Source organism: Grammomys surdaster, unplaced genomic scaffold (genome assembly GCF_004785775.1).
Source record: "Grammomys surdaster isolate TR1022 unplaced genomic scaffold, NIH_TR_1.0 362, whole genome shotgun sequence".
In the NCBI taxonomy this organism is placed as follows: domain Eukaryota; kingdom Metazoa; phylum Chordata; class Mammalia; order Rodentia; family Muridae; genus Grammomys; species Grammomys surdaster.
In genome coordinates this window covers 2,048,165-2,060,602 of record NW_021604781.1, presented here as the reverse complement: position 1 = coordinate 2,060,602, position 12,438 = coordinate 2,048,165, and the positions used below count along the sequence as shown (strand labels likewise).

The window sequence follows — 12,438 nt, the reverse complement described above, 5'->3', positions numbered from 1 at the left end:
TTTTTTTTTTTTTTGGTTTTTCGAGACAGGGTTTCTCTGTGTAGCCCGGGCTGTCCTGGAACTCACTCTGTAGACCAGGCTGGCCTCGAACTCAGAAATCCTCCTGCCTCTGCCTCCCAAGTGCTGGGATTAAAGGCGTGCGCCACCACCGCCCGGCCCCATGTACGTTTTTAAGAAGCTGGGCACTTGCATTGATTATCATTTGGTGGGGTTTTTTTTTTTTTTTTTTGAGACATTGTGTTTCCCTCCATGTTCCTGTCTCATGCTCCCAAATGTAGGTAGAATTAACTATAGGCCCCACTGCTATGCCTAGCTGAAGAAGAACCTTTTTATTTCAAAATTGTTTAAAATTCATATGCACACGTAAGAAATTTCAGAAATCTCAGGTTTCCCTAGTCACAGCATCTTACATATCAACAGCATCACAACTGGAATTAGGTGTTGGAAAGATCATGCTGTCCAGACCTGCTTATGTCACAGGGTCACACATTGATGTATATTTGGTTCTGTGAGCCATAAACCAGTGGTCACAGTCATAGTCAGAGTCATCTTGCCTTGCTTTGCCATACCTCAGCATGTAGTTCATCTGCCACCTCCTGGGAATTCTGGTACATTCTGCTCCATGCGTACCAATCCTCTTCCACAAGCACACAAAGGGTATCGTGTTTAAGCTTTAGAAGAGTCTTTACCTCATTGCTGTGTGGAGGACCCTCTTACCTCACACGTGGTTTGTTTGTTTCTGAGTAGATTCTCACTATAATAGAAGGAACAATTAACTACTGACTAGCCCATGTGGCTAGGTGCTTACTTGTCTGAGTGATTGGAATTCAGTATTTTCCTCCATTACCATTAACAACCCCATACTATTTGGCTGCCTATGAGACTCTATAATCATTTGACAGCTAGGCCAAGTGTGTGCATGGTAGCTGTAGAAGTGGCTTTACTTTGCAGAATGTCCACTCAGTGACAGCGTGTTGTAACCATGGCATGTTGGGAGCTCTGATGACTACCCACATGTCCATAACACTGCCCAGAAGTCATCATTTTCTCCTGTGCTACCTGCTGCACAGGTCATTGTGGTATCAATTAATTCTGGGGCATGGCTTCACACCTTGCCTATGACCTTTCCAGTTTGCATCTCCATGAGGATTCTTAAAACCAGAGCTCAGATACTGGCCAACCAACTGGCTAGACATCCACCGTGTGCTAGGCACAGCAGGTGCTTCAGGCAGCAAGTTACTTTATTGATTCAATGCATGCATTTGCTGTTACCATTTTTGTCATTAACTTCTTTGAAGCAGCCTCCACAAGTCCTAACTACTTTTAACTAGAAGAGTGATAAACTCCTAGTGTTAAGGTTGGCATGTGCTCTCCTCTGTCCAGAGGATTTAGACGATTGAAAATCCATCCTTATAGTCTGGAGCCAACTTCAGACTCTTCCAGCTTTAGGTGTTTTCCAGAACGAGGCAGGATAGATACTAAGGATATGATGAAGATGTACACAGTCAGGGCCTATGTCAAACAGAAAATGTGTGTCCACCCGTAAACATTAAAGGTAATTCTTTTAAGATGGCACCAAACACATATAAAGGGCAGATGTTCTGAACAGATAATAGGCAACTGATTTTTTTTCAACTGTGAAGAAAATGTATTACCAACTTATTGGTTAACCATGATGCAAGTTTTAAAAACAAAAAGAGTAGGAACTTAGTTAAATTTGTAGAATAGGGTATGCATGTGTGTATTGTAAGAGGAAATAAAAGAAATAGTTTTTTTTTTTTAACCCAGAAGGTTCAATTTACACTCAATGAAGAATCTTCAGAGGATACCAGGAATATCTTGTAACTTGGTGTTAAAATGTTACATTTCTATTTGCATATACATAGCTGTTTCTTAAAAAAAAAAAATTAAAGAACAGTTTGAGTACCCTGCAAAATTAAGAGGAAGGCACAGATTTCCAATATGTGTCCCCTCTCGCATTTTAACACCCCCACCAGAGTGTGTGTCAGTGGCTGGTGACAGCTTTTTACTTTTCCGGTTCTGAAGAGGAATGTCTTCTTAGGAACATCTTTGCAGTGTTGTGGGGAGGGTGCTGGGATTGAACTAGCAGTTTACATACGCCTTGTAGACTACTGCCTGAGCTTGCTCCAGGGAAACACAGTTTCTGCATAGTGCTGCTTGGGCAGACCCTTATTCAGATGGTTGAGACCAGAGTAGATCATATTTTGAGGCAGTACTTAGATTTGGCTTGTTGAGAATCCACAACCTGAAATGCAATGAGAAAGGGTTAGGTTTGGGAAGAGGATGTTAAGCATGAACTTGTTCACAGTCCTGTGACTCATCTCTTCCTATAGTAAGCTTTTTTTTTTTAAATGTAATTTCCCTTTTTAAAGCAGCAGTAAATTCTTTAAAAGCTTTTTCACCTGCAATATAGTGTTTCTTTTTCTCCTCTGAGTTATCCATCCAATTAGAGTACAAGTTCTAATTGAATCAGAGCCCAAGTCTGTTGTGTCTGATAAGAATCCAGATGATTGTGGATTGTTGGAGAGCATACATTCTCAAGGGTATATATTTTACAATTTTCAGCATATTTTCAACATGGGCATGGAAACGGGGGGGGGGGGGTGTTGCCTTTGCTAATTATAACGAGAAAACATTACAGTATTGTGGTAGTACAGATGTGCTTATTATAGACTCTGGTGTCTAAAGGTTTTCTGATTGCTTTAATTTCTAGAAACATGCAAATTAGTAAATTGAAAGAAGGTAACCTGGGTCTTGTTACAGTTCACCCCAATACAGTGATATCCTCTGGTCCTATGTAAAAAGCTAGGCCAGATTGTCTAATGCTCAACTTGGGACTGGACCCAAGTTTTTAGTAAGGTCTTTTAAAGAAAGTGTGGGGTGTGTGTGGGGGAGATATGAATGAATGAATGAATGAATGAATGAATGAATGAACGAACGAACGAACGAACGAACGAACGCACGCCTTGGAGTCCAGAAAAACCCATCCCAACCTCTGGAAGTAGAGTTACAGGCAATTTTGAGTCACCCAGCCTGAGTACCAGGATTTAAACTGGGTCCTTTGGAAGAACCGTTGTTATATGCTCTTAACTGCTGAGCCGTCTTTCCAGACCCACTAAAGTCTCTAAAATAGAGACCTGAAGATATAGAAAAACATACCCATATCTGTCTTACAGGGAAGTGACTAGATGCAGTGAATTTAATAATAGCAATAAAAACATTAATTATGGAATATGAAATTTTTAAGGTGAACATTTCAGAAAATATATATTTAGTTGGAATATATATTGACTTGTAATACAAAATCCAGGAGATGCAGAACAAGATTGTTGGATTCTTCTTGCTTGCTTCGCTATTTAGCAGCAGGCTCTATGGGGCTAACACTCTTACTGAGTTTTGAATTAAAGCATATTTTATAGTAGTAGCCATAATCTCCAGTTGAGTTGCTGACATTGTTATACATTCAAAACCATAGTGACTGGTTGTGTGTGGGGGGGGGGCGTGTACATGTGTGTCAGTATACATGCACCTGTGTACATACCAAGGCCAGAGGTCAGTGTCAGGTATCTTCCTCTGTCCTTATTATTTGAGGCAGTCTCTCACTGAGCTCTGACTCCCCGTTAGGTTAGGTTAGGTTAGGTTAGGTTAGGTTAGGTTAGGTTAGGTTAGGTTAGGTTGGCTGGCCAGCAGCCCAGGATCTGAACCTGGATCCTTATGCTTTGGCAGCAAACACTTTTATCAACAAGCCGTCTCCCCAGGCCCCATGACTTTGATGTTCTTCTACTCGAACACCATCTGCAGCACATACTCATTGTAAATAACAGGAAATAAATTGTATACCAATTCCCACTATAAAAAAAAGTTACTTTGAAGGAATTTAGGTAAGTACTGTGACATGAAAGTAGAAGGGGTGGGACTATTGGAAAGGAAGGGGTCCAGCTAGAGTTTCAGGGAAGGCAGGGGCAGGGTGGGGCATTTTGTCAGGAAGCTGAATAAGAAAACAGTATAATGGCACATGTATGAAAGTGAAACTCTTTAACTTTATCTGATGACTTAGATAACAAATAAATCTAACTGAAAATACCAAATGGCACTGGGAACAACTCAAGAGTGTGGCGTAAGTGGAATCTGTACAGCCATACTGTTTTCAAACTGAGATTTATTCAGAATGTCCATGTCTACTTGCAGATTAATTTGCGCCTCATCTTGGTGAGTGGAAAGACAAAAGAGTTCCTCTTCTCCCCAAACGACTCTGCCTCTGACATCGCAAAGCACGTGTATGACAACTGGCCCATGGGTGAGTGCCTGCTGATTGACTCTTTGTCCCTAACTTGTTTCACACATTTTGAGAGAGTACACAGGGCATGAGAGCCTGCTTGCCGGGTCACTGCCCTACATTTTGCCTTTCTCACCACAAAGCAGTGAAGGAGCAGTGGATGCAGGGGCTGAGTTTGCCTTAGTGCAGGTAGAGTGTACTCAGTGCACATCCACTCCCATGTTAATGAACCATTTGTACCAAAACCCAAAAGGAAGGAGCCAATCTTCACGGAGACAACAGCCCCCATGGGCTCCTCTGTGCACGGCTGATTGGAAATGAAGCTTGAGACAAACTTGACCTGCAGTTAGTTCAGACTGCATGCATTCTGTGAAGAAGAGCCAGAGAGAAGTCTCCATGAGTTCTGCTTTTTGCTGCACCACTGTGAGAGCTCTCTGGGGTTGTATATGTGGTAGTTCCTCCCTTCTCTGCTGCCTCCCTATCTGGTGAGATTCTTAAGTGAGTCCTGAGTTTTCCCTTTGAACTTCCAGAGTGTCCCCATAACCATTTCCATGGCATGTGACACTGAGTAACACTGCTGTAGTCCACCTCGATTAACTTTTCCCAGTGCAGAGGGTTGAACCCAGGGCCTTGTGCATGCTGGGAAAGTCCTCCATCACTAAGCTGTATCCCTAGCTCCTTTTTTTTTGGCGGGGGTGGGGGGTGGGGGTGGGGGGGGCAAAGTCTTGCTAAATTACTTGGTCTGCTCTCAAATCAGGCAAATCAATTTAGGAGAATTCCTCCCTCAACCTGGGATTATAAGCACGTGCCACCATACCTCGTCTATATAATGTTTAGCAAAGGCAATTTGAACTTTTAAAGTTGTTTTAGTTCCTTAAAATAATCCAAATAATGATAAATGGGTGAGGCACCAGTGTTAAATACTGCAGGTGAAGAGACTTCTGGAAGTTGATCACATCAGCTAGATGTTATTCGCTTTAAAAAAGGTCTTTAAGTCCTTCTTTTCTGAGTTTGCCACGTCTATGCAGCATATACTAGAGTACATAAAAGGGTTCCTTTTATACAAACTATTTAAATTAAAAGTTTAGGTCTAAACCAGATTATATAAACACCACAGAGCCCTCATAAGCTGTGTTCTGTACGTGTCTCTCTGGGGCCTGGAGAGGGGAAGGGCAGATCTCATGAAGCTGTGAAAGATAATGAAAATGTATGGCCTCACTGTGCTCTTATCAGGCTTTAAATCCCCTTAGAATCCTAATGTCTTTTCTATGTGGATTAAAGGTACTCTTGTGTTTATAGCAAAGGAATGCTTGGCCAGAGATATTCCATAAATTGTATAAATGATGGTTCTAAAGGCAATGCATGCAAAGTAATTTTTACTGAAGCACCTGATCTTTATCTAGAAGAGAGTACAATCAGAATTCCCGGGAGGGGACAGGCATGGGGAAGTCCTCTCGAACTTGAGTTCCTGAGACTGGATACATAAGGTGCATGCATGCACATACATTGTTTTGAACACTCAACAAAACAGAGCCAACCAAGGATGGGCTGTCCTCCCTTCTTTTCCATCACTCGGCCTTCTGTACTACTTTGTCCGTTATCTCCTACTGAAAGCAGAACCTACTAGAATGACTGAGAGTGGTGAGCAGGAAGTCTGAAATCTCACTAAACCTAGAGCTTCAGTTGTAGCCAGGAGCTGAAGGGAACTGCCAACAGAAGCACCCCCTGTCTGAACAGCCGTCTCTGGAAGCCTGTTTTCAGACTGGTGTTCTGCAGGGGCTGCTTGCCACCCATACTACAACTGGTAGCCATTTGTCTCAGCTTCTGTGAAATGTTTGTCAGCTGGCCTCAGAAAGACAACGGCAGTATAGCCCAGGCACCTAAGGAAGTCTTAGAGGAACTTGTTGCTGCCCTTGAGCACACATTTGAACGGTGCAAGCACTGGAACATTATAACATTCCATTAATTACTAACAATGGAAATTGATTTTCCATTAATAATGGAAAATGATATATCCCTTTACCAAGACTAGACTTCTGGCTCAGGGTTTTCCTTAACTTCAGCCTGCAGCTTGACACTCTGATGTCTTGAGGGAAGAACAGTCTTTTTCAGCTCTTTGTTGCTACTTGAGGAAGGTGGAAGGAGCGAGGGCTGCAGTGCCTGGGTGTGGACTCTGGGCCATGTCCTTCCTGGTGGCCTCTACCGAGTCCAGCCGAAGCTGCTGTGTGGGCCTGAACCTAACCAGTTCTCCTTTGTTTCAGACTGGGAAGAAGAGCAGGTCAGCAGCCCAAACATTCTGCGACTCATTTATCAAGGCAGATTTCTACACGGAAATGTCACTCTAGGAGGTAATTAACGTCCCCTTTGCCAGCATTATTCCTCTGTGTATTTTAAATGACAGTGCCATTGTGGTTTCTAAAAAAAAGATTACTTGCTACCCTGAGATTCCCCAACTCTGGATGTCCCTTCTCCCTGGAGATAAGCTCCGCCTGCCAGGGTTACAGATGGAATTTCCCAGTGCTGCCAGAAGGTAAGATCTAGATGTGCTACTTTTACGTTAAAATCCATCACATAGACTAGGGCACATTTATGACAGCAGGTTTTCATTTGTAAAAAGAGGGCTTTTTCAGTGGACTCAGTAAATTCTCATTGTATGGGACCAAGTAAATAGCTACTGTGGACACACCATCTTGTTTCAGTCTGGTCACCTACCGGTGAGGTCTGCAGTCTGCTCTTCCCCAGATAGATCAGTTACTGTGTAGTCACTGAGCGTTCATGTGTCAGCACTAATGAACACTTGAGTAGCTGGGTTGAATGTGATCAGATCCCCTTCAGGTTGCTCTGGGCTTGCATGGGACAACAGAATCCACTGTGGAAAGCCTTGTGGGTTAGAGCTTGTGCCCTCAGTGACCAGCAGTGTGGCTCTAGTGCGCTGCTGGAGAGCCCGGCTCATGTGGAGCTGCTTTGTTACGTTTGCTCCAAAAACTGCTGTCGTTGTAGAAATACAAGAAATAAACTGCTACTTAAAGGTGGAGTTTGTTTGCTTCCTGTTCTTTTTGTAGTTTTGCCTAATTAAACCAACCAACCCTCTGTCACTGTGAGGAGAGTTGACTGTTACTCCCTGGGTGTTTTGTGCATATATTAATCACAGGGCCACTTTTTTGTTATGGTTTAAACAAGATCTTGAATTAAAATTAATAAAGAAAAAAACAAGCTAATAAATGTTGGTTGGATTTCCTCTCTTGACTATGAGAGTGGGTCTCCATCCCCCTCTGAACACTGAGCAGTTCCCACCAGCCCCAGTGTTTCTGTGTCAGGTAAAAGGTCACAGGATTTTGTTAAGATCAAAATTCTTCATTCTCATTAAATTACAGACTTTTTAAAAAAAAAAAAAAATTAGAATAATCAATGAAATGACTCATCTCAAGACAATTGTGTAGCTGTCAAGTCTTTTTTGGAAGCAAATTAAAGGACCCCCAGCACTCATGATTCAGGCAGGTGGTGTGGGGACAGTGGCCCTTGGTTGGCCAGTGCTACTTGATACTTGGTTAGGCCAGATTCTAGCATGCACAGTCCAGTGATGCTGGATGTTTGCTTAGGCTACCTGCTGACATTCCACTGTCTGCCTTCTAGGCTGCAGGTTTCCTTTTTGGTTAGGAGTGTTTGTTACGGAGGCAGCACACAGTAGTGGCAGCTGTCTTCCGCTATACACATGGCTGCTGTAGAAGAGCTATGGGCTTGCTCAGTAGCCTGACAAATAGACTTAGGACCTCCAGCTACAAATAAAGGCAGACAGTGCTGTTGTTGTTTTTAATAGAATAAACATATTTGACAACAATATTTTAATATTTTTATTACTATGAGGGACAAGGCCCAAGTATGGGGGACAGCTTTGCAGTCAGTTCTTCTCCAGCCTTCCCTGGGGTTTAGGATCAAACTCAGGCATCAGGCTTCTTTCTGAGGTAGCCATTGCCTGCTGAGCCCTCTCACCAGTTCAGAAAAGAATGGCCCAGCGTGGGAACAAGTGGTGTCCTTGTGGAAGACAATGATCAAGCATTGGGGGGTTGGGGCGGGGGAGCAGTACGGTGCAGACCATGGATAGCCTTCAGCCACTGTGAGCAGACCCAGTAGGCAGCCTGGACCTGTTCATCCTTTGCTCCTCTCCCCACCCACTTTAGACACCATTGAATTCCAACAACCTTCCTGCCTCAGCCTCTTGAGTAGTCAGGACTACAGGCCCGTTCACTCCACCTGTCAGAATTGAAATTCTGTGGTTTGGTCGGTTTCAGGTTTAAAATTTTGGTAATCAGGTCTCTTTGGACATTCCTGGGTCCCCTCTTTTGAGATCTTGTTAATCTCATGGGATTTCATTCTACTAAAGGAGAGGCCCAGGGAGCACTCCAACTGTGGTTCAGAGAGAGTGTGGCATTGCTTGGGGCACACACCTTCACTCTTACATCACCTATTTACTTTGTATGGCTAGAAGCGCAGCCCAAGGCCTGCAGCATGCTGTGCAAACGCTTCGCCTCTGAGTTACCAGGCCAGCTCCCACTTGATACTCATCTAAAATACAGGGTTCTGCACAGCCCTGTCTCCCACCAGGGTGACTTCTGAGCTCAAACCCAGGTGGTTGTTATGTGTACAGGAAAAGTTGAAATCCTATCTTCTGAATGTTCCCAATGTGTAGAAGTCTTCTGTGAAGGAAGGAATCCCAGTCTCTGGCTTCTCCTCCACCTTCTGCTGTCGCACCGTGCCTGTTGTTTGTTACTGAACTGAGTGCATAGGAGACATGCCAGCCTCACCTGCTAGGTGGCAGCGTCTGGTGCTGCCCAGCACTCAGTACATCTGTGGCTTAGTGATGGCACCCCTGATAACCAGCAGTTGGTAGGTTGCATAGAGAGCGTGACCTGAAAAGCTGGGCTACGGAGCATGTGTGAGGCCAGTGCAGTCATTGCAGAGGTAACACTGCTTTCTCCCAGACAAGACAGATTCATGCTTCTAGCCAATGGCAGAGCCAGAGAGTCACATGTAACTTACCCTTCCTCTAGTGAGGGAATGTCTCCTTGTAGAGGGGCCACAGTCGAACTCATTCAGAAGCATTTCAGCCCTGGCTGGTGAGTTTATGGAATGATGTGTGTGTGACAGATTGTCTCTTCTTTTTTACATAGCATTAAAACTTCCTTTCGGCAAAACAACAGTGATGCATTTGGTGGCCAGAGAGACCCTGCCAGAGCCCAACTCACAAGGTAAGGCCCCTGGAGGGCACCTCATTTGAGCCCTCAAGATAGGATACGCATTCATGCCTGCTTCCACGTAGACATTTGGATGGTCAGGGGATTCCATAGTGTATGATTTGAGCCTGTGGAGCAAATAATCAGAGCATTTTTGAAAAATGCCAAAAATTAAAGGATCCCTCAAAACAAGCTTTGAGCAAAACTCAGGCTGTTGAACTATGCCTCTGCCTTTTTCCAAGACACAGCTTGGCTAACCCAGGCTGGCCCTGTTTCCCTAGGTCAGAGAAATCGGGAGAAAACTGGTGAGAGCAACTGCTGTGTGATCCTGTAATGTCGCTGGCACAGGTGTGGCAGGCTGTTGACACTTTGGGAACAGAGGAGACTCAGCAGCTTCCAACACCTGTAGGACAGTCGCCTGCACATCCGTGGGACTGAATCACTCATGAACTCTGTCATCTCTTCTCACAAAGTAAAAAGAACCAAGAACACTTTCAGTCTGGTCCTTTATTCCTTGTATCTCGTGTGTGTGTTGAGCAGTCTGAAATGCACAGTGGTCTCCAGGGGAAGTAGCAAGTCTCTCTCTGCAGACATCGCCTTGCTGCCACAAAGACTCCTCCACAGAAGTCTGAAGGCGAGTGCTGCAAGTACAATTTGCACTAAAAATAATTATCATTTTCCTCATCACATAATCTGCACGTGTCTGTGGAGCCCAGAAGTTCTTCTATGTGTAGTCCACCCTGGAGGACACCCATCGTCGGTGGAGTTAATACCAGGCCAGTCGGCCAGGGGGAATGAGAAGGAATCTAACATGCTGAGTGAACTCTACCAAAGTCGGCCACAGTGGCTGTCCTCGCAGGATATCAAACTGGGCATGACTGTTGTCACTGCAGCAATTGAGAAGCCATGCTTGCTGCTCCCAGTGCTCTGTAGAGGGTGCCCCTGCTGCCTGCCCACCAAGTCCTCTCAGCAGGGGGTTCATCCAGACAGCATAGAGGGGCAGCAGTGTGTCCCTAGCCTTAATGTGGAGGGGCTGGTCTCTCTGTGCGGTCTCTGTGCAGAACCAGTGGGAAGCCTGAGCGGCAGGTCCTCTTGTGTATTTGAATATCAGAAGATTGAAAGCCTGCACCACGCCACTCATCCGAACCTTGTGTGTGCTCACACTAGAGTAGAGGCATCCTTTTAAAGTCTCCAGATGCTAATTTTGTTACTTTCTGTAGTTTGCATTCAGAATCAGTGCTTGCAATTGTGTTAAAATCACAAGCTGAGTTTTAAGGCATACATGATCAATAGCAACACTTTTATTTTTCCCAATAATTTAAAGATTGATATGCTATAAATAAACAATTTGCACAGCACTAAAGCATGAGCTAATTTCATCTAAACCTGTAAAAAAAGATTTTATATTTTTTTCACTGGGAAGAAATCTTCCTGGATGAAATTACAAATATGTGTAGATTATATTTAATAAAAAAGACATAATAAAATATCTAACTGTAGAACGCAAATATAGATTGGCGTGTAGCATATAGACCAGTATTCCATATCAATAACTTTATCCAGCCTTTTAAAAGATGAAGTTGCAGACTACGTTGTGTTCTGTATTTAATGAGGGTTCTTGGCCCTCAGCAGCATTAAATGTAAATGGTCTCTGTGGTCATCTTTGTTTAAATGCAATCAGGTTACTTTAGTCATTGTTAATGCTTTGATGAAGAGGCTTTATATGCAGTAGATCTACGAAAATATTGTTCATACTGATCAGAATTAAATTTGTATAGAGCAGAGTTTTAAAATGAATGTAAATAGCACTAAACCTTTTCTTTCTGCGCCTGTACTTAATAGATTTCTTCTGTAAACTAAATAAAAAAAAATTAGTGCATTTCGTTGGTGATTTAAAGATCAGTAATTGTTTAAGCATTGTCTCATCTATTTTGTAGTTAATTTTCTACTCTTCTGAGGCTTTTAAAATTCATTCACTTACCACTCTGTTGCTACATGGGAGTGCCCCACTGTCTTTACCAGTTAGCTGGCTAATGTGTGAGGCCCAGCAGCGGGGGTTATGTTTCTGTTATCCCTAAAACATGCAGAAGATATTAATGGGGCAGTTAGTCATAATGACTATATTCTTTGGGAAATCAAACTACTGGTTAATGTTTTTTTTTTTTTCTTTTGTTTTTTTGAGACAGGGTTTCTCTGTGTAGTCCTGGCTGTCCTGGAACTCACTCTGCAGACCAGGATTAAAGGCGTGCGCCACCACTGCCCAGCCTGGTTAATCAGTTTTAACACTTAGATTCTGGATACTCTCTGTCTTCCCAAAGCTTAAGACTTAGAGTCCATTGTGACTGCACTTTGGACAGTTAATCCTTTCAATTGGCTCCCATGTATTTTATTTGTGTTCCCATCTTCCTTTCACGACACTTGAGTTTTGAGCCACGTAGCTTATTAGACAAGGAATTAGCTTACTCAATACCTAATATCATAGTTGTACCAAATTTAAAAGAATTAAAAGAAGTAAGATTCTATAGTGAAAACATCAAAAATTTACTAGTGTATACGTGGAAACACTGGACTCTCCCTTTAAAGAAATAAAACAACAACAAAAACCCCTCAGACTACTGATGGCTAAATGAGACTGACCACACTTAAGGCCAAGGTCTGCCAGGAATGGCCGCTCTGCACAATGGGGGTCTTTTTGTTAGGCCTGAGCATGCCATCTTGGTTGGAATCATTGGCTCTCTCTCCAAGATAAGTTGTATCTGATGTGCTCATTCATGCAGAGGGTTTCTCACAGCTAAACAGACCGCTATCCTGACATCATCTTGACCAATGCTGCATCCATTTCTGTTAGCCAGTGCATAGTTGAGCAGTCTTCAACATGGAATGAAATTAAAACTTTCTCACTTGTCAAAG

General features: G+C 43.3%; 1 protein-coding gene across 1 annotated transcript in view; it reads left to right on the top strand.

Moving 5' to 3' along the window:
* The window catches only part of Ubl3 (ubiquitin like 3), a 49,232-nt gene extending 37,825 nt beyond the window's left edge, over positions 1-11,407 (top strand). Inside the window, exons 3-6 of the mRNA XM_028779832.1 lie at positions 4,210-4,318; positions 6,559-6,645; positions 9,466-9,543; positions 9,810-11,407. Of these exons, the coding sequence (XP_028635665.1) occupies positions 4,210-4,318; positions 6,559-6,645; positions 9,466-9,543; positions 9,810-9,862 (327 nt within the window). The 3' untranslated portion in view covers positions 9,863-11,407. The remainder of the gene's footprint in view (positions 1-4,209; positions 4,319-6,558; positions 6,646-9,465; positions 9,544-9,809) is intronic.
* The last annotated feature ends 1,031 nt before the right edge of the window (positions 11,408-12,438 follow it).